The sequence below is a fragment of the Tympanuchus pallidicinctus genome, unplaced genomic scaffold, assembly GCF_026119805.1.
Source record: "Tympanuchus pallidicinctus isolate F22 unplaced genomic scaffold, pur_lepc_1.0 scaffold8, whole genome shotgun sequence".
In the NCBI taxonomy this organism is placed as follows: Eukaryota; Metazoa; Chordata; class Aves; order Galliformes; family Phasianidae; genus Tympanuchus; species Tympanuchus pallidicinctus.
The window spans coordinates 8,144,286-8,167,319 of NW_026294802.1; the positions used below are offsets into that span (position 1 = coordinate 8,144,286).

General features: G+C 41.5%; 1 protein-coding gene across 1 annotated transcript in view; it reads left to right on the forward strand.

Moving 5' to 3' along the window:
- The first annotated feature begins 988 nt into the window (after window positions 1–988).
- TRIM24 (tripartite motif containing 24) overlaps window positions 989–23,034 on the forward strand; it is a 56,018-nt gene continuing 33,972 nt past the window's right edge. The window contains exons 1-2 of the mRNA XM_052667426.1: window positions 989–1,447; window positions 21,884–22,002. Coding sequence (XP_052523386.1) covers window positions 1,087–1,447; window positions 21,884–22,002 — 480 coding nt within the window. The 5' untranslated portion in view covers window positions 989–1,086. The remainder of the gene's footprint in view (window positions 1,448–21,883; window positions 22,003–23,034) is intronic.

A 23,034-nucleotide genomic window follows, 5' to 3' on the forward strand; every position in this document is an offset into this window, starting at 1 on the left:
CACGAGGACCTAGCAGAACACCATCATACAGTGCTGGACAGCGAAGATGGCAGTGAGGAGAGGAGGACAGGATTTGAGCTGGGTCAGGAGGCAGAAGGTGCTCTGGATAAGTGCTGCTGGTGTTGTCTGTTGGCAAGAGAAGAGCTGAGAGGGTATAGCTGTATTGGTATTTGGAAGCAGGAATGACATTTATCGCTGGTCTAGAAGGGATTGCCAGGAAGTGGGCTACTGAGTCATCTGGCATGTGCTTGAATCAGCCCATGACTGACCCATGACCAATATGTAGGTGATGTTTTACATCTACGTGTGTACTTAAGTTCAAGCATTTGATTCAGCAAAATGGTGCATCCAAACTAGAACTGTACTTTTTAAGTTTTACTGATTGCCTATTCAGTTGGGTGATGTGCCTGTGAACAGCGGCATTGATGCCATGGGCCAAACTGAACGCAGGCTAAAATCTCCACAAGCATCCACACACCGAGTGGGGTTGAAGTATGACCACCACAATAATCTCTCTGATAGGATTGAGGCCCCTCTGGCCCAACCACTTGCCCCACATAAGCAGGCAGCCACTTGATCAGTAGCCGAGGAGACGTGGACTGCAGCAGTCGAAAGTCTTTAACAAAGTGCACGTGGGCCGCTGGGGTGCAGGGCTTCTTTTGGGCGGCGAGGATCGCGCACAGAGCGGAGCATCGGGGCAAAGCGGATGAGAGCCATTGGGGGCGGGCCTACAGAGGGCGGGGCTTTTATGGGGGCGTGGCTTAAGTGGCGCGGGGCCGCTGTGGGGGCGGGGCCTGCGAGAGGGTGGGGGCTGGTTCTTGCGAGGGCGGGCCGGGAAAGCTCGAGCCGCACGTAGCCGGCGGGCGTGGCCTAGGGAGGGGCGTGTCGCGGAGGGGGAGAGGAGCGGGGCGGGGCGCGGGCGGCCGTTGGCCGTGTGGCGCGGCGGGGCAGCCTCCTCCCGGGGCAGGCACACAAACAGCGCGGGCCGCGCGCGGGTGGGGTGTCGGCGCGGGAAGGCGGGCGAACGGCGGCGGACAGCGGGGCTGCCCCGCATCTCTTCGGCGCTCCGGCGACCGGCTCGGGACAATGGAAGAAGCGACGGCTACGGTAGCGGCGACGGCGGCGGCCGCGGCGGCCGGGGGGGGGCCGTGCCCGGTAGATCGGACGGGGGCGGCGACGCTGAGCGGGGAGAACGAGGCCGAGAGCCGCCAGGGCCCGGCGGAGCGGGGCGGGGAGGCGGCGCCGCTCAACCTGTTGGACACTTGCGGCGTGTGCGGGCAGCCCATCCAGAGCCGGCAGCCCAAGCTGCTGCCCTGCCTCCACTCCGTGTGCCAGCGCTGCCTGCCGCAGCCCGACCGCTACCTCATGCTGCCTCCCGCCGCCCCAACCAAGGAGCCGCCGCCTCCCCCTTCCTCGCCCGGCCCCTCGCCCCTGCACTGCACGCCAGGTAAGGCCGCTGGGGACGCGCGTGTCGCGATAGGCGACGGAGTGTTGCGAGGGGAGCATGGTGGGCGGGGAAGGAGGGGGGAGGGGGCTGGGGCGGCGTTCCTTTTCTTTCGTTCGAATTTCCCACCTCGACCCGGGGAAGTCCTGCGGATGTCAACCTCGTTGCGCCGCGCTCCGCCGGGCGGCGGGGTGGCACCTGTCCGCACCGCGCCGCGGGCGGCTCCCCCCGGCCTTAGGAAACTTGGTTCGTGTCTCAGTGGACAGTGAATAAGTTTTGGGGAGCTCCTCTCCCGTTGTGGGAGCTCGTGTTACGAGTGCATTTGAAATGATTGAGGAGCGCTCCGACCTGCTGCAGTATCCTAGGGAAGGGTACCCGCAAGCGTCCTCTGATCAGAGCGGGAAGGTCCTGGCGAATGCTGCGTGCAGAGGGGGAGGCAGAAAGAAGCTCGGTTTTCATGACAGGAGTTAATAGGATAGATGTGGCTGTGCTTTTTGGGATATGCACTGTGAGCTCAAGTATAAAATTCTACCTGCAGAAGGCAGCTTGAACTCCAGACATCTGTTATTAAGAAAGTATTGGCCTATTGTCCTCTTAAGTACCTGTACTGAAGGCACAGTGGCTTCTGTCTCTACTATCCCGCCAGCACATCTAATACAAAGGAGTACAGCTTGAACCATTTCCGGTTGTATGCAAAAGAAAACCTCTGAATGCTTGGGACAATTGGAGCCTTGCTTGGGTTTACCTGAGAAAGTCAGGCCTGGGATGTCTGTTAGCAGGGTGTGCTGAGCCTCTTCCTCGACGTGGATGTCTGCGTTAGTATGTTCATTCAGCCTTTAATTTTAACATTTAGTTTAGGTAGGAGTCAGGCTGTCTCATCAGAACTTCCAGAATGGGGGAAGTCGGTGAGACTCAAAGCTGGTGTATTTAAACTTGTTGGATCCAGGAGGTGCCGTTGCTTGTACATCTCAGAGCAGAGCCGTGAACTCCTGCATAGGAGGAACGTGAAAAGCTCAAACTTTGGTGGATGATGGAATATTTCAAGATGGGACTTGGAAATGAGAAATGGGAGCAGAGATGCTGCCAGCTCAGGAATTGCAACATAGGTTGTGGGAGCGTGTAATCATCCTAGGAGTTTCGAGGTCATGAACAGCATAGCTCAATTCCCAGATGTTATGCTTAAATATAGCAGAAATTAAAGTATGTCGTTGAGCATAAAGTGAGCTGCATCTTAAGAATAAAAAGATGAGTGCCATTCAAACGTCTGCTTACAGGAGGACAAAGGACAGCTAAAACAATGAATCGTAGCAGCAGTGAACTGATACCTCCATTTACTCTTTGATTATGTGAGTTGGTTCTGTGTGCATGAATAGCGCAATATATACTTCTCTCTGTTCTTCGAGTATACAGCCATACCGCATTTTTATCCTACTTTCTTTCTAGTTATTTATGTGCTTCCACCCTACTGTTAGTTGTCCAATGGGAAAAAGAAACCTGTATAGATCTCGCAGTCTTTGTCACATTCCTTAGGTCTTGTTGCTGTTTTGGTTATGTTAAAGTGAATGTATACCAGCTAATTACGTGTGTATTGGCTGCTTTGTTTTCCAACTGATTAAAGCAGCTGTAAATTTATTTTAGGTTCTGAAAAAATAATGTCACCTTAAAGCTGATTATGGTGAGGAGTAATGTGTTATGGAGGAAGTCCTAGAGTCTCAGAATACAGAAGAAGGGACAAAACAGTGTAAATCTGTTACAACCAGTAATATGTTGCATGAAATGTGTATGAGAAGTGATCTCGAGTAATAAACAGAAGAGTATAAGCTTAGAAAGCTGGACGATAAATTCCTCATGTTATGTAAATTATAAGATACTGTGACTACACTGAAGAAATAAGCAGCAAGGAAGCTGTTCGCTAGAAGCAGTGTCCGATGTAAGAGCCACAACAGAATAACAAACTATGAAAAACTCCTGAAAGGTAAACAGAAAGGCTGCTTATGCACGTGTGCCGAGTAGTACCAGGCACAAAAAGATGCCTGGAGAAAGACTGGCAGGAGGGAGTCAGGCTTGAACAAAGGAAAGGCTCTGATTTGACAAATGCCTCAGTGCGCCAGCTCTGGGAAGGCGCGTCGTGCTGTGCTAATATCCACATCAACTGAGAAACTGGGAGCTAAAAACAAACCGATTTTCGAGTATAGTCTGGATGTGTGGGCTCCTGTTTATCAGCGTTTTGTCTTCAGTGTACCACTTCCAAGCAGAAACGCTCTTTTGCTTTACTAAAACTGGTCTTGAAAGACAACTGGGAGATTGTTGGCTCACTCCCTGCAAAGTTATTAACAGCTAACAAGGGCGTGCTGAGGAAAAATCTTTCAAACCTGAGAATCTTGAGTGAGTTGAGTGCTGTGGTGTTGCACACTTGACGCACAGGTCAGTGTGCACAGCGGCAGTGCCAGGTGTCAAGACACAAGGGATTTCCTGTGGTATATGTAAGTCGGTGTTCCTCCCACAGGGGTAGCCTGGTGGTGAGGCCACCTGCAGCATAGATATGCTCTGTTACTGTCACATGTGTTCCATTTGGAAATAAAATATTTTTTTTTCTATAGAAAAGAATACTTGGGAGTTTCTGGTCTCTGGTATTTCTGAGGTATAGAGTGTTGCAAAGACAACTGTGTGATTTCAGGAATGTTAGTACCGGAAAACTCTCGGCTTGCTTTCTGAATTGCCACTGGCAACTTATTTGATGTAGTTGATGTATTTTGTGGTTGCACTGCCAAACTACAGGCTGCTGGGCACAAACATGAAGCAGGAGGAATGCTACAAGAGTGAGTCTGCAAATGTGATGCTTGTCTGCTGTTAAGAGTCTTGGCTAACTTCTTGTACGTTTCCCTTTTGTTTCTCAAATGACCCTTCTTCATTGTTTGATGGTGCAAATAATAATCAGTGTATACAAGGAAGCTGTGATTAGGAATCCACCATTTACCCAAATTTCGTGCTGAGTGATGCTTAATGACTGGCCAAGTAGTAGAGTGTTCATAATGGACTGTCTGAACACCACTGGGCTTCTGTGGAACTTTTTTTGTGTGAGGGCTTGTCTCACTCCAGCTGTTGGAGTAGATGATTTGATACACACACACATATATGCACACACACCTGGAGCGAGATAAAGACATAAGCGGGGTCAAATGTTAACCAACTAGATAACTACAAAGTCTGTAGAGTTAAGGAATGTGGGGAAGATGGGGAAGTTAGCAATAGTGAAGAGAGGAATTCTAGTGAAGGGATCACGAATTGGGGAGAGTCAGTACCATGGGTTCCGGAATGTCCTGATAGCCCCTGGGGGCTGCGGGTTGATCAGTGACATCTTGTTGATCTTAACGGCTGTGTTGGGTGGAGAGAGAGACTACCTGTTCTACCTCTGAACTCTTTGGGTTTTTGTGCTCTCTGTTCTGCTCTTGTGTACCTCTGGTTGGGGCAATGGCATGTGCTCCCCCATTGGGTGATCTGCCGTTGGGTGATTGCAGATCATGCGACAATCACACGCCTACCATCACCTGGCAGGCTGTTGAGCATGCATACTGGCTGCATGGTGGTCACTTACTACAAAACAACTGCAGAAATCAGCATGACTTGCAAATGTTAACTGAGAGCAGATTCTTTCTGGTCACTCAACCAGACAACTTCCTCTTGTTGTCTTGATCATAGCCTTGGGCAGGTCCTGCTGAACAAATCCTTGAGACAAGGATGCTTTCTTGCAAATTCTCTCAGAGGTACATAATAACCAAAGTTTGGTTGAGATTCTTTTTATTTAAGCCTATTAATTTTGCTTCATGCTGTAAATATGTTTTGGTGTTTGTTTCTTGTTGTTTGCTCAGCCTGTACAAAAAAAATAAAATCAAGACCTAATGTGTAGAAGAACTTGTGCATGGAAATGCATATGAAATTTTATGCAGGTATTAAATCGTACTAATTAAATCTGCCTAGTGTCAATAACCAGAATAATAGAGGGGAGTGTTTCTTCTTTGCTTTATCTGTAGACAAACCAACTAGCAAACTAATCTATATGAAGCTGTTAAAGCATGTAATGCTTGGGCACTCCTAGGATATAAATTCTTGAGGAGCGTCCAGACTAACAACTCAAATACATTCAATGCTTGCTCTTAATTAAGGAATAAATACTTCAGGTAGTAAACAAGGATTTCAGTGTTGTTCATGTTTTGTATTTTAGCTGATTAATGCCTAGAGATACTTGGTTACCGATACAAGTTGCAAGGTGTGGAATGAAGACCTAACCCTTGATATCCCATCATGTATGCAGATGGCATCCCATGTTCTGATATGTGCCATGCTCAGTCTTTCTCTGGATAGATTTGAACCCTCAGACTCTCAGCTGATCTTGGCATCTGCTGTCATCTGGACTTTGAGATGCCATCACTTCATTTTATAATGAAGACATAGCTTTTGAAATATCTTATATTTTCTTAATTTTCTGTATGTAACATGATCTTTCCCTTTTTAGGTTTGATAGTTAGGATCCTTATTAGTGAGTTTGAAGGACATAATAGCTTCATTTGAGCTTTCTTATGGTGAAGCTCTATTGTTCTTCCAGCTCTTGATAGTCTAGGAAGACTTAAGACGTCTTGATCTGCCTGCTACATATGTTTATTTCCATTTCATCTCACATATTGCTGCTTGATTAAAGTGAATTCTCTCCATCTTCAGTGCTACAGAGAATACATATTTTATTTATATATACACATACTCCCACAGACATACACATATGTGGTTGCCTCTATGCATTCTTTTACAAGTGTTACTTCCATTGTGGCACCATCAGGAAATAAATTCTTTAACTCATAACAAAATTAAGGAGATTTAGGCGTAAGTCTTTTTGAAAAGAACATGTGTTATAGATGTGCATTTACACTCTTGTTTTTTTTCCTTAACTATCCAATGGGTGACAGGAACACTGAAGCCACCAGATACATCAGAGGAGCATCAAAACCTCTGTAGTTGTGTAGCCACTCCAGTGGAGTTGGAAGTTGTCTAGAAGTTACTGTACCAAGTTCTGAATAGTCCAATTTGAGACACTTTTTAAAAAAAAAGGTTTAAATCCTCAAGGACAAACCTAATTCAGTTCAATTTATTCTTTACGGAAGCATACTGAAGAGCCAGCAGGTTGTGCAGTGGGTTTTTGGCTTGGCCTGCTGACTTGCATCTATGCCATAGAACGGCCTTGTTCACTCCATTTTAACCAGCTTGTTACATGTAAGGAAGAAATTTCATGGAAACTCTTCTGAATGTAGTATTGTCAAAGAAGACATTCTTCTGTGCAGGGAAAGCCAGTGGTGTCAAGCTTGTATTAAAATGCTCTATAAGGAATTTCCATGCTATTGAATGGAATTTCCCATCTCTAGTAAACTTGTGAGGCCGGTACTTTCCCTGTTATGCCTAATCTAAAAATGAGGCAGGGGAAAACCAAGACCAATTGAATTTCAAAGTAAGTTTCAATGTGACTATATTTTTAATTTGGGCCCTGTAGTGTATGTGCTGAACCTATGATCCAGCTGAATTATGAATAATACCATCATTTCTTAATGTTAACGAAGATTTGGTTACTGTGTAATTAATGGAAAAAGAAGTCAAAATGTAGAGTTCTAGTAGCTGCTTAGGCTTTGGTTATCAGCACTGATGAATGAAGTGGGTTTGACAATGCAGCTGGAATTCCCTGTGAAAATACAGAATAATGTGCAGGGAAGGAGGGAACAAGCCAAAGATTGTGTTGTTTCTGAGATCACAGTTATATTAAAAGGCAGTTCCTCTGTGTAAGTTCTGATTACCAGCTTTCCTTCCTGCAGTGTAGTGGTGAACCAAGTCTGCTCCAGTGGTGTGGAAGGAACTGCTGTCTGTGGATTTGGATAAACTAGGGGAGCAGGGAGTTGTTACATCCACTGTTAGTTCAGGAAAAGCAAATGGCAATGTGATTTCTGCCAGCTTTTTGTGATCTGGAGTGAAAATACTTGCTGTTACTCCCTTGAGTAGTTTCCTACTGATGTTTCCCATAGTACTTAAAGCAGAACATTTGCCTATTAAAAATTCTTAATGGATTTATTGCCTCTTACTTAAATTTCATCTGCTGTAACAGCTTAAATGTGCTTTTGTGTGTATGCGTGTGTGTGTGTCTCTTTGGCTAATTTAAAGGTCATAAAAATGTCCCAACGACGCTGTTGAAATTTACCTCAACAATTAGTTAGCTGTGGAGTCATTTACTGCTTAAAATACAAAGACTGCTCTGAAAGTAGTGCCTTCTATTTTACGACGCTGGCCTGGGCCACCAGAGGCAGATGCCGATGGGATGGCAATAGAGGTTGAACCTTCCCACTAATGTCCCATTACACGTTGTACCCTTTAAACCTCACTGTTACAGCTGAGCTGACTGAATTTCTACTTAAACTCCTTTTTCTAAAGGATGGAAAGAGTATAAAACAAATGTTTCTCAACAAAGCAGGAAATAATTGTGTAAAGTAACGGAGAATAGGGATTTATATAATCAGTTATTTGAAGATTTTATGTGGCGAGACTGTATGCTGCCACACATTCATTGTTAACATGATAGAGGATTGATGACAGACCAACAGTGTAGTTTTTGTTAGTTTGGGGGTGACGTTGTTTCTCAGGGAGCTTTGGAAAAAGCCAGGCAGCGAGCAGAGTTCAGCAGTTGGAACTGCACTCCTGGATTCTGGGGCCCTTGTTTCTCTGGACTTCGATCGCGGGCACATCTTCATTTCAAAAACAGAACTCTGCAACTCCAGAGCTGAACTCTACTTAAGCAGGAGTGCACGGACAGGAGAGCTGAGCCATTTGCTTGATGATTGTAGGAAGATTCCCACTTCTGATAGTGAGTGAGTGGCACTTCACTACTTCTCCTTTTTAATGGTGCATTCCACTTTTTGCCTGGTCTCTTAGGTGAATCTAGTACTATTTAAATAAAACTCAACTGTAGCTGAAATACTATTTGAAATTAAAGGCTTAATTAATTTGAAATGTGGCTGGATGTTTTTCCCAGTGAGCTGAAACACATCTCTGTACTGTACACAATAAGAATCAGGACTGTTTTTAAATATTTGCTTGGAAAAAACATCTGTATTTTCTAGAATACCTACTTTTAGTTCAGAAAGCACATAATAAACTTAAAAGTTCATTTTATCCTCCTCATTCACTTCTGGACATCTATTAGTGAGCCACTGTGGCTAAGGATATGCAGGGTTGATGTTGAAGCGATGCTGTGAGCCAACCCAACGGAAGATCAGATGACACTGCTGCTAAATTGCAGTACCAATACTTGCGACACTGATGCTCGTTAGGGACTGCTGTCAGCTGGGGAGTGAGTAGGGTGGAAGAAGGAAAAGCAGTAAGCTGTAGAACTGCTGGGAGAGGAAAATTGGGTTTATAAGGTGGGAGTAAGGTTCTGATTTTAAAGATAAGGTACAGTGCTTCTGTCAAACAGCCCAGTGCTGACAGGCCCAATCCTGGAAATGAATAGGGTGCAAGATCAGCCTATGCAGCAATAGTGTGATTTGAAATATGTGTATGTGTATGCAAATCTATCTGTACTGGGCTTTGAATCATCTTTATAGTGGACAGTGGGTCAGCTGAGATAAAGATGGCCTGTTTAGCAGACAAGCTCTGCCAGAAGAGCATACAGCTTTGTCACGATATGTAGTATCTAACAGCAAGACCTTGGTAATGTGCTACCTCCAGGCTTCCAGGAACACGTTTCAAGGGCAGATACAGTGCTTTGGTGTGTTCATAATCCTGGTTCCAGGAACACCTTTGCTTGCTTAAGCAATTGAATTTTAGCCCTCAGTAGTTTAATTCCTTACTTCAGGGGGTCTTTCAACGTGTATTAGTAGCTATTGTTCTCACTCATGCCTATGAACTGTTGGCCATACCAGCTGCCCAGTGCTTGGCCTAAACTACTTTTCTGTTTCCATCAGTGGGACCATGAGGGTTATAACCCATTGGCTAGAAAGCTGTTCTCTGAACCAACACCCTGCTTGAACTGAATAGTTCAATCAAGTGTTAAACTTTTTCTCTTTTGAAAAGTTCTCTATTTAACTTTTCCTAAGTCCCTTCTCTATGCAAGAAGTGAAAAATGGATTAGCTTTAAAACTTATCCGAGTGTTATCTCAAAAAAAAAAAAAAAAAAAAAAAAAAATCATCTACATATGTGAAATTCCAGAAATAATTATTCTAGCAGCTCTTTTGGCAACATGGGGAAGACTTTATGGGCATTCCAAATGGCTTGAACTGACTGACTGTCCTCTTCCTTCCATTCCACCTTTTGTACAAGAGCTCTGGGTACTTTTGGAGGTTTCTTTTTTTTTTTTTTAAATGGTAATCCAAAATCCTTTTAAAGCTAATGTAGCAACACTTAGGATTGTATTGTGTTCCAATTTGTTGGTATTTCTTGTGGTTTTTTTTTTCCTTGCCCCTACTTCCATTCAGATGAGACTGGATTTAATAAGGCTTTTATTTGGCTGCCTTTCTACCGATTTAAATTACTGAGAATACAGTATAGGTGCTATCATTTGTATGATATCTGACTTCAGATCTTTAACAGAATAGCTGTTCTGCTTTGTAAAGTATTTTGTTCATTTGTCATTATTCTTGCCAGGTAGGTTAAGGATCACGAAACTGTGGTGGAACTCTTGTGCCTATTCCCTAAAAAAACAGGAATAGTACTGTATATACATACTTGTCATTCATTCCCAAACTGGTTTTGGAGGCAAAACTCTTATTTCCAGAACTTTATTGTTTAAACTAATAGATGATCATTCCTATCAGGCAACACTGCATTAGAGGGTGGAAATAGATCAGACTAAAGAATAGGTAAGTGATGTTTGTGAAGGCCACTTATGGTAGGAGATTCATTTCCCTAAGCTTTGTTCTTTGTACAGAGAGAACAATACGAAGGCTAGATTTCTGTAATGGCAATAGATGTTAACATCTGTCAGCACAGAGTTTCATTCGTGCTTCAGTTCTGCATGGCAGGTTGCACCAAGAGAGGATATCAGGAGGTATGAAACAAGACCACAAGTAGTACCATGGGCTCTGAAGTCACTGTTGTTCTTCCTTCCTTGATCAGTCAAGAGTGCCTCTGACTCAGAAGGGATCACTTTTATTGGTTCTTTCAATAACTTTCATATTAATACACTATCCAAGTAGCGGGAGCACTGGTGCGTCATAATGCTGGTTCTTGGAGACTGCATAGTCTGCATGAGGCTCTCAATGTATACATGTTGTTTTTAGCTTCATCATTTTGAAGTGATGAGGGTATGGGAAAAGGTGGTCATCTTGTTTTCTGAAGCCTTGAAGCAGTGCCATGGGACACTGAACACAAAGAAGTTAGCCTAGATTGAGTTGACTTTTTTTTCCCCTGTACATCTGCACCTGGATAAGCAATGCTTAGTAAATATGCATAGTATTTTCCTCTATAGTTCCTGTTGGAGGGATTCTTGCTGTTCATCTGGGTGCTCCATAGTGGATGGCTGTATATAGTATGCTTTGAGCCTGCTTTAACAGAGAGTTGGATTAGATGATCCCCAGAGGTCACTTCCAACCCCTATGATACTGTAATTTTGTGATTATTCGAAAGAAGTAGAGCATTTCTAAGATACAATTCACTTGGCCATATGTAGATACCTGCTTTTAGGATGAGACAAGTCATGACCTAACTACGTGCATTGCTTAGATCTACACTGACTACGAAGGGCTCTTCATGTAAACTGACACACAGATGGGTGAATCTCACCCAAGGTATTAAAATGTTGGCAACACTCCGAAGAAATGTTATACCTCTTTCAAGTGCAGAGCTAAACTTTATGGACTTAATCTGGTATAGTAAATTGGTATTATTTCTGTGCTGCTATTAAGAGTTATTTTGTCATAGATGCAAAAATCCTGCTTGTGGCATTCAAGCTTTAATATGAAAAAGCTTTTGAATATGGGAAGTAGTCACAATAGACAGAAATTAGGAATCATAGTCATTTTGCTCAAATAAATGGCTTGAATGTTTACTTTTTTATTCCAATACTGACTTCCTGCTGAGCTCTAATACCTCCCTGATGGTAACAACAGGAAGTAGCAAGTACCTTCTTTTTTCCTCTTATTAACTGAAATTGTCAGTGGGAATTTTCATCAGATACTGTTTGTGTTTTCCATTGCCTCTGTCAACAGCAAGTTTTTTGTTTTAAATTAGAAATCCTTAAAAGATTACCAGGTTAATAATGGCAGTGCTTGTTACATAATAGCATTAATTCCAGTGCAGGCTGGAAGTGTGCCTTTGTAAATACTCAGGATTTATTGGTAAGTACATATTAAATCCCTCTTTTTCTCTGTTAGGAATCTGCTTCCTGGGCTTTGTGCTTCGGTGATAAGGAAGGAAACACAACGGAGAGGTGTTGAGGAGTTTTTGAACTGAGCAGAACTTTGCAACAGCTTTCAGTTTAGCAGAATACTACTGGATGCAGCAAGCACTGCAATGAAGTTGATAGCTCTGTGTTTTGAAATTAAAGTTGTTTGAATTGTGTTTTCTTTTGGAGCTGCAGACTGCAGTTTGTTCAGAGCTATTTTCTGTATGCCTCGTGGCAGCCTTTTGTACTGATGATTTGAAATGGGCTGCAGAAGCTGTAATAGCAAAGCAGTGTGAAATAGAGCAGACAGGGTGAGGTCCAGCTGTCCAAACTAGAATCACTTCTGCCACTTGTGAATTTCTAGAATCTCTGTGATATTCAAACCGGGGCCAGCAGATATACAATCCACAGCACAATCCACAGGAGGCTGGTTTCCTTTTGGAAGAGTATCTGGAAGCCAGGCAGGATATCCTTCCTCCTCGATCAGGTTACAGCTGTTCAGGCACCTGAATTGCTTGCCGTAGGCTACTGGCTCAGAAAGTGAGGGCCGGGGAGGCTGGTCTCTCAGGTCTTGATCAGCAGCTTCCTGTTATTTGATGGTGATCCTATCCTGTTGAGAATGGGGGGAAAGCTGTGAAAGAAAGAAGTGCGTGGATTCATCTGAGCATTCAAGAGAAAGTAAGATGAACTTGCTGAAGATCCCTAATTGTGTTAGTGTTTTTGCTTTTGATGATGTTTCTCACAAGTACTCTGACTGAAGACCTATGTATTGTCCTCAGTACAGCTTCTACTCGGTTCCCTTAATTTGGTTCAGATTCTTCAAAGTTATTTTTAGGCTTACTTTTTAAAAAACATATCTGCTTAGCGTTTATGAGAATACTATGGTATTTTCTAAAACAGTAAATCAATGTTGGGACTAAATGGGGGAACTGAATGGAATAAGTTATGTCCTGTAATGAAGTAAAAGCTTTATCTTTTCAACAAAGGGTTAAAAGAGCCAATTTCTTCAGCATCTTCCAAAAGGGCTTTGTGTGACTGGTTTCAACTGCCCAAATGATCATCTGTTTGTGCCTCCTTCTTTCTAAGTATTCTCTCTGATAATAGAGGCATTGTTGTGCATCTACTGAACTGTCAACCAGTAGTAGATGAAAAATCTGAAAGATAAGATCAGACTGTATGAAATTTCTCTGTAAAAGCGAATGACTACTAGCAGTGTCACGCTCACAACTGCAGTGAGAGATACATCTCCTTTTCTGGCATTTACATTTTCTGGCAAAACAATTTTTCTTATTCCAATGTTTTTTTCTTTTTTTGATAGTAAAGGTATTTCAGTACAATGTATCTATCTGGACTGCATTGAAGCCTCTTTCAACATGTTACTGTTAAGCTGCTCCGCTGCTCAGAGAGAATGATAGGAGAATGTCTCTGAATGTTAAAAATCCTCGCTTATAGCTTCATCTTGTGTACATAGATTTTGGAGATACGTAATGAATTCAAGTTGGAAATACTTGACAATTTCAGAACTGGAAGGAATGTATTTTAATTTTGATGAAAGAAATGCTCACCACAGCCAGCAATGAAAATTGGCATAATTGCTGGAAGCTTCTGCATCATTTAAGCGTGTTCATTGCAAGGCAGTGAGGTGTTTTTTGTTAATAATCTAGTACTTAAATACTGCCTATCCTGCAATAGCAGTATTTCCCTTTGTTACCATTATGATGCTTCTTATAATTACAATGTTGAAGAAAATGTGTTGGGCAGCGTTGGATGTGAATGTGAACTCTCCATGCAGAATTTGCGAAGGTATTTTAAATTTGTGAAGGCTGATGTCCACTTCTACAATGAGGTGAAGTCCAGTATGTGATATCTGAAATGTTCGAAGCTTGGGCATGTACAGCAAAAACAATGAGCCATTTCACAGAGCAGCTGAAATATTTTAATTCAGCTCTGCAGTGCTTTCCAAGAAAGTCAATGCACTGCAGCATAAAAACTGGCCTGTAACACTTTCAGAGGGGGGATTACAGATAGTATTCTTCATCTGTTTTTCACTTATTTACATTTTAGAAGGTGGCATATAGAGCATTTGGATTTTGATAAACTCGCCTGCTAGATTTGTGGTTGCTTGGAATGTTTCTGTTTTGGCAGTAGGTGCTGGTTTCCCCTTGAGGACTGTTTGCTTGTTGGTTTAACCTACCTCCCTCCACTAGCAGCAGCAGGCTGTCACAACTAGATAGGAGCAGCTTTTTCTGGAACAAACTGGTTTGAAGAAGTTGCCAATTTTGCAGCACCAGGATTGGCTTAATGAGAAACAAGAGGAAAGCAGCAATTACCTTTAAAATTGATTCAGACGTTATTGCAAATGATACCGTCTCTCAAGTTTTAAGTGCTTGTTTTTAACAGCAGAATCTAACCTGTATATGTGTATCCAGTTTCACCTCAACCCTGTGCATTTCTAATGAAAAACCTTGCAAATATGAATGGTGTGCATCCACACAACGAGAGGATAAGAAATCTGTGGGTTGTAACTGAAATGCCCAAATGTTTTGTGTGGTTATACAGTAAATCTTCTATCTGGCACTGTTTTCAGTCTCTAAAATACCTTAATATTAACTATTTTGCATGCTTGGGGGGAAAAAAACAAAACAAAACAAAAAAACACACCAAAACAAAAACCAACACAAAACTGTAAGTCACACGTAGTATTTTCTGTTCTAAAATCTCAGTAGTTAATATTTCAATAAAGACTTCTATACGATTGAGGAAAAATTGCCTTATGCAAGCTTAATTAATTTATTCTGTAATGACTATGTCATTTTAGGCAAAACTAGCAACCAGTTGCTTGCAGGTCTTCTATTTATTACAGGGAGCTTCGTGTCAAAAATTTGTATGCATTTGAGTAGGACTGATCAGTATTGAATAAAGGGAACTGTTAATTTTGCTCTACTTTTAGCAAAACACTTTACATCTACAACCAAAACTACAGTTTTGTATCTGCAGCTGATTGTCCAGTGGCTTTATGAAATTGGCTCTGAAAACTGTTTGTTACAGTAGAGATACAAACGAGCTGAAACTGGGTCAGAGCAGACCCGTCTCCTCCTATTGTCTCTGAATGCTTCGGTAGTCTCGAATTACTCCCAGGAAATTGAGAGTTGAGTTGGAAATAATACAATGTATGTCTTAAATCCATTTTACTGAATGGCTCGAGGTGGCTTTCCTATGGATGCAATATACAATTTGTGAAGAAGCACAAGAATGCTTTGCCTTACATGCATAAAACGTAGGCTGGTATTCCTTGAAGAGGCACTGCACCAGGACTCTGTAGAGAGTGAAGGCTGGTACACTGGAAACTAACTTCTCTCCCCAAACCCCCAAATAAATCCATGTTGTATTACCCGGTCCACCCATGTCAACATGAATCTCGGTGGTTGCTCAAGAGGGGTTGGTGTAGGGTAGAAATAAATGAGCAGGGCAGCCATTATTGTTACTTTTGTTAGGAGTGTGGTGTCCAGGCCTGGTTCAAGCAGGGTCTGAGTGTAAGGTTCCACAGTTTTAGTGGATGCTTCTACTAAAGAGTGCTCATCTCTACTTCACCACCTTGAAGAGTCATGTGCTCTTGATCCAGATCGCCGTGTAGCTGCACGAGCACCTCCTGGCACAGAGGACTAGATGGAAAATGCAGGTTATGATCACTTAACGTGATCCTCATGATAATCATAGTGGTGATTATGGAGCACCTCCCAAGTTAAGTAATATGCTTCCACCTGCCCATTTGAGCACTCTGCAAATGCTTGTTCCATTCAGTAAAAAAGATCACTGCCAACAAAAATCTTATGGGATTACTTTGACAAAAATAAAATCTGTCATGGGGCAACTTAATTTCTCCAAGCAAGAATAAACATGCATGTAGGTTTTAAACATCTTTCTCCCTGCAAAAATGTCATGGTAGACACAAGCAAATGAGTGCATTGAAAATAGTTTAGTTTGTCTCAATTCTCAGTGGCCTGCCTGTCTCCATTTAGGATCTCCCTCTGCTTGTATTAATGTGAGGAGACAAGTGAAGAATCAGTTTGAAGCTTTTCTTTCCTGATAGGCAGTGAATTTCTTTGGTTTGCTTTCTACCTTTGACTATTCAATTCAGTCACAAGTATCTCAAAGCTCTTTAGAACTGGTTGGGTCAAGAATTAGTTTAGCATCAGAACTTCCATATGGAATTTAAAAGATTTCTTCCTATCCCAAGTTTAATCAAGATAAATGGTAAAGCTGAGCCACTCAGGAATGTGAGTTTCCACTTATCCAAAAAATTCTATTCCATGTTATGTGAGTTAATAATGTGTAATGCTCCAGCTCTCCAGATTTTCCCTCTTTTGCCCTCATTGTCTTAATGAAAATTATGGGACTTTTAAAGGGAGAATGAGCAGCAAAATAATTTGGGATTTTTTCCTTTAAAGCAGTGAAGTAGTTCCCCATTTTTGTGACGTAGTCTATTTCTCCTCTAGTTTCAATAGAGTTATTTTTCTTACTAATTCATAGAAGAAAATCATCTAAATAACTTTTAATATCCTACTACTCAGAACTTGAATCTTCTTGAACAGATTGTTGTATAAAGCTAGAGTTCCTGGCCTGAAAGTAATGAGAAACTTATGGCACAGTTTAGGAAGTGTCTTGAAACAAGAGGAAGGAAGAATTGACATTAAAACTAAGCATGATTAGAAATCTATTGTGTGATTACCTCAAAATGTTAACCCCCACACAAAAAAATTGAATGAATTCACTTTAGTACTAGGAGAGTATCTTGCAGAGGGACTCAATGGAGGAAATGTTAATTATTTCAGAGGTTAATTTAGAAGTGGCATTCTATGTAGCTTAAGAAAAAGCTTAAAATGTAATTAAATGCTTATGGGAAAATGATGCACCAATGAACGTGCATATGTGGAATGTGGCTAAAAAAAAAAAAGGTTGGACTGTATCGGTGTGTCTTTATTTACTTTATTCCTTCTTAATGTATGTTATTGTGACTGATGAAATACAAGCCAGAGAGTCTCTGGAAAATGTCATTGCCTTTTTGCTTGTTCAGAAAGGCATTAGCTGCTTGGCACACCACCTGTTGGATTGTTAGCAAAAGGCTTACATGGGCAATCCTATGTTTACTTCAGCCATCTGACTTAACGCTGTTAAATTGATCTGCCTCTTTTTCGTACACTAAAGTATGGCAGCAGGTATATTAGTAGATGAAAGCAAGAATCATTAATGTCTGTGATGTCCTATTTTGTTACTACTGTCAGGACTGGAAGGGAATACCTGTCCATCTTTTTAGTTAAGCCTCCGTACTTGAAAGCTGGATGAGGACGGTGGTTTTCAAAGCATGTTTCTGATTTCTTCTATGGATCCTCGCTGTACATGCAGTATATTATAATTTATAGAACAGAATCACAGAATGGTTTGGATTGGAAGGGACATTAAAGACTATCTCATTTCAATTCCCCTGCCGTTTGTGGGGACATCTTTCGTAGACCAAGTTGATCAAAGCTGCAGCCAACCTCACCTTGAATACTTTTCTGTGTAACATTTTCCAGTGTCTCAGCAGCCTCTGTGAAGAATTTCTTCCTAATACCTAATCTAAGCCTACCCTCTTCTATCTTAAAGCTATTGCCACTTGTCATGTGGCTATACTCTTTTAAAAAGTCACTCACCTTTTTTGTAAGTACTTTTTAAGTATTGAAAAGCAGCAATAAGGTCTTTCTAGAGCCTTCTCCAGGCTGAACAACCCCAGCTCTTTCAGCCTGTTTTTGTAGGAGAGGTACTTCAGCCCTCTCATTGTCCTTGTGGCCCTCATCTGCACCCCCTCTAACCTAATATGCACCTAATGAAGTTCAGCAAGGCCAAGTGCAAGGTGTTGTACTTGGATCAGGGCAATTTCAGATATGTCTACGGACTGGAGGCAGTCCTGCAGAGTACAACTTGAGGGTGCTGGTGGGTGGAAAGCTGGATGTGAGCCAGCAGCGTGCTCTTGCAGCCAGAAGGCCAACTGTATCCTATGCTGCAACAAAAGAGGGATGGCAGTAGGGTTTGCCCTTGTCAAGCCACATGACTTGTAATAGGCATGTTGTGTATTCTCCAAATCTCTGTAGGGCTGTAATAGTATAAAGCAGTGTCTTCTCCATATAAAATCTGCTAAATTATGTATGGACCAGCATCTTTCTAGGTGCTGCTTCAGGTTTCATATAAACTGAATTAGAATTCTAGTTTAAAGCATAAAATCAGCCAATAAGACCGATCTGTAAGACTCATGTGCGGTGGGTTAGCTATGGCTGTCTGCCAAACACCTTGCTAACTACTTCCTCCTCCTCAACAGGATGGGGAAAGAAAATAAGACAAAAAAATCTCATGGGTTGAGATGGAAGTAGGGAGATTTCTCACTGTTACCATCACAGGCAAAATGCAACTGACTTTGGGAAGATTAATTTTGTTTATTGCCGGTTAAGATAGCCTTTTTTTTTTCTCCCTCTTTTAAAGCTGCCCTGCAGTGTTTTTTTGCTTTTTCTAAATTAGGCCAACAGCTCGTGGCTTAGACAGCATAAGGGATTCAAGAAAAACTTCTCAGGAGGATTTTGAGAGGTTTGAGAAGTTTTTTTTTTCTCCTTCTCCCATCTCAGTCTGGTATCTACACAGTCTCTCAACCTTACTGTTGCCATATTCAGTCTGTGAAAAGACCAGTGGAACGTTTGGTTTCAGTGCTGAAGTGCATAGCAGGTGTCTCTCTGTGTCAGAAATGACAAATATATAGGTTACACTGAAAATAATACCTTCTATTTATTTCCATGAGAACTAATACAGATAGAAAAAGCACAGTAACGCTATTTGATAGAGCAAATTCTCAGCTACAAAGCACTTTTTCAGGGTAGTCACCACCATTAGCTGTGCATTTTCACCAGTGATTAACGTGGCCTGCATGCCATGCTCATAGAAGTGCGCCAGCGGAGGTGACCCACTGTTGCTGTCACCAGCGCTTAAACACACCACCCCACTGCCTCACTGTGCTCACAGCCACTGTTTGGAGTCTGTAAATGTTCAGTAAGCATTGATGAATGTCAGTGGGTGCCCTTTTTCCAAACAGAGGGATGCAGTGGTGCACTTTTGCTTCATACGCATGTCAGTGACAGATGCCATTTTGTCACTGTCCTTCTGCTGCCGTTCTTTCTGTACCCCACTCCCAAACACATGTATGGATCAGCTCAGTTGCTTGCATTTTCCCAGAGAATTGTGTCTTGCTTGGACCAAGAATGAGCAATGAGGGAACACAGGGTTGTTTGTAACCATCACTGTAATGAAATGTTCTTTTTTACTAAAAGTATTTTCCAGCAAGTGTGTGGATTGAGTATTATTGTCTGTGGCAAATTGATTTGCTTAATAAGAGAAGAAAATAAGAACTGAAGAGTTGCATTACCTACCTGACATACCTGAATTGGATTTTTTTTTTTTTATTATCCTTCATGAAAATGGTATAAAAAAGTTGCAGAAGTTTTAACCAAAATATAGAATGTGTCTATCAAAGGAAGCTGCAGAGATGTATATTGAAACACAGACTTGCGAAATAGCAATTACAATTGAAGCAGGCTTAGTATCACAGCCTTACAGATGAAAGTGAAATGCCTTGCACACAAGGGGGAAGCTGCTGGCTAAATTTCAGGAGTGAAGAGCTAATTGAGTATAATGTGCTCAGATCTCTAGCATGTTATTGGAATAACACTATGGAAAAGTTATCTAAATGTTGTGTGAAACATAAGGAATTCAGTTTTTTTTTTTTATGGAAAGTAAAATATTTTAATGATTTCTGCACTTCTGCCTTTTAATTTAAAAGTGAAACAGGAACAAAATTAAGCACATACCAATTTAGTTAAATATTCAGGTGCTGAATTATTTACTGATTTTAAATTTGGTGCATTAAACTATACCTATAAGCTTCTCTTAATCCTTAAAAACATGCTTCTTTTGAAATAACAGCTGTAGGTCTAGAATCTGTCTTGGTTTGGTCTTGCATCACTATTGTGCTGTGGGATTTGCATGGTCCTACATCCTACATCAGAGAATGACAATATCCCACGTTTGGTGGGGCCCACAGAGATCATTGAGTCCAATCCCTGGCTCCACACAGCACCAGCCAGAAAGAAACCTTATGTCTTACAGATTTGTCCGAACACTTCATGAACTCCAGCATCACGGGGCCATGACCATTGCCATGATGAGCCTGTTCCAGAGCCTGACCACCCTTTTGTGAAGAATCTGTTCCTAACACCCAACCTGACCCTCTCCTGACACAGCTGCCTGCTGTTCTCTCAGGCCCTGTTGCTGTCACAGCGAACAGAGCTCAGTGCTGCCCCTCTGTGTAGTGATTATTTCAACCTGACTTAGTTTTTATTCATTTCCTTTTGGTAGCTGTGAGTGTGGATAATTTCCTTAAAGCAATACATTAATGTCAGCATTTCAGAGATTTCTCGGAAGATAAAGAAATCGCGGTGTTAATAAGACATTCAGTTGTTTTGGCATGTAGAAGAGGTGTCTTTAAAAATGTTTCTGCAGGTCTTCTTTGCTTAAACCTGATCTACTCACTGTTAAGCTCCAAGTCTTGAGAATGACTTTGTCCTTTTTTTTTTTTCTTGTGAGGGATAAATCAACTCTTTGTGTTACTGGTTGTCAGCTCTGTGTTCAACCTGGATTATGTTACTGTCGTGATCCAACTGGATCATGATTGCCTCAGGCTAAATTAAGGTGAAATGACACCAAAAGATTGGTTAAATATTTATTTGTATCCCACTACAATACCTGGCACATGACATGGAGAATACATATATTTAAATTTCTATACTGCATTGGTGACAAGCCAGGAATGTATGCCTTGTGTTACATTCTAATGTAACTTGAAAAGAGAGAGGAAAAAAAAATAAGAGGGGGAGAGAGAACAGAGGTGGGGAGAGGAAAAGAGGGAGTGGATAGGCATGGAAGGAAAATCCAGATTACCACCCTTGCTTCCAGTGTAGTCTCTGGTCTAGTAATACCCAGGTGGCAGGTGCACACCTGACCATTGTAGTCCTTTTTATTTGTAAGAAAAGTATATTGCATGCATATCTGTAGTTTGCATGTGAGGTGGGAGTAGTTGGAGTTCAGCATTGACCCTTTACTCCAGCTGAAATCAGGGTCATTGAGACTCTTTCACATCACATGAATCACATTAGCACCTCTTGCAGCAGGGAACCTTGCCCACATTTGCATGGAAGAGTAGTGCCATCCATCCTCTGACATACTCTGCATCCTCCTCAGCAGAGCACTTTTGGTTTCTGTTCCGGCTGCAAACTAAACACACTGTTTCCCTTTCTTCTTCACTGCTAAGCAATCCCTCGGTGACTGAGACATTCAAACGGTTTTAGAGATTTTCCACAGGACTTTGCAGGTACTACCTTAGAACTCTTCTTCAGTGTGTCTTGCAGAACAAAGGAGGGAGAGGACCTTGCTCATTTATTCCTTAACATATCCTTGCTTTTTATGAAGGTAGTTGCTATTTTAATGCAGGTCTGTTCCTTTATACAATTTCTCTTTGAATTTATTGCATTTCAGTTTCTCTCATTACTGTAGTTGGAAGTCAGTCGTGTCATGCTACTGGTGTGTGTAGAACTGTTCACTCTCACTAATGAATACTCCACATTAATAAATGTTTGCTTTAATCAATTGTGTAACAACAATTTGTCAATGGAATAGATGCTTTTAGAAGAAAAGGAATTAATTTTCTGTAAGATTAAAGCAAATCTAAAGTAGGATTGAAATGGAGATACTTGACCTTGGTTAAGGGAACATATCATCAGGGAATAACAGGTAAAAGGTTTCTTCAGTGATGAATGAGAACAAGCTTCTTACTCAGACATAATGGATAGAACAGTATTAATGTTGACTTTCAAAGTGTTTATCCTTACAAGCTGTCTTTGAAGTTGTTGATAAATCTTAAGTTGCGCAAGCATAATTAGATTTTTTTCCCCCCCAGTTGGTGTTATCCGCTGTCCAATTTGTGGTCAGGAATGCGCAGAGAGACACATCATAGATAACTTTTTTGTGAAGGATACCACAGAGGTTCCTAGTAGCACAGTAGAAAAATCAAATCAGGTAAGTGCATTAACATGTAATCAAGTTAACATGTGTTGGATGTGTATGCATGTCCTTGGCTTCTTGCTGCATGGCCTTTTTTGCTATTCATATACAGAAAAAGACCTGAAGTACTTAATCATCATATGAAGTAGCTACTCCAAAAAATCAGTTGAAATATATGAAAGTGCACATGAAGAAGAAGGTTGTTTAAGCTATTTTTAATTATCAATTTAAAATTGCATTGTGATAATAAAAACTAAATGCAAGAAATAGATATTAGAATGGAAATTTCTAGACTTTGGGCAGGACACTTTCAGCACTCTTTGATCCAGAGACCTAAATGACACCATGTCAGGAGATCCCAATGTAAAATGCAATCCTCTGCTTCAGTCAGCTTTAATTTTTTGTTATCACTGGCAAAACACTGCACTAAATAACATGTCTTCACTGTCAACTAATGAGAGAGACCAAATATCTTTTCAAGATTTTATTAAACTCCAGGAACTTCTTGGAAATGATTCAGCTTCTTTATGTTGCTGCATTCTTGGTAATAACAATAAAAAAAAAAGATTACTGTTTCAATGTGATGTCAATTTTAAGCTAATCCAATGTCACTTGTATTGTAGCCTTAAAGAACTTCTTGGAAATTGCCTTTCATCTTGTTCTAGGGAAATGTATTATTGGCTTTCGATCTATTTGTTTTGAGGATATCTTCTTAGAAGTCCTTTATTGTTTAGTCTGCTTGTTTGAAAGCTTAGCTGGAATTTGTGCTTACCTGCGTGAATGGGTATGTCAAGAGTCAATGGAAGTACCAATCAGGTTTGTAATGCTGACTCACTGGCTATTAAAGGCATACGTTTTGTCCTCGTCCCCAAGAAGGAGGACTTAGATTTATGTCTCCAAAAACCATTTAGCTGTCTTCAGAGAGTAGGACATTTTGCAGCTCTGATTCTTAGAAATTATATACCCTACCTGAAACTGGAATTTAGTTGGAAGTCTCTGAAGTACAAGCAATATCTCAGTGTTCTGTTGATGTAGGATTATTTGAAG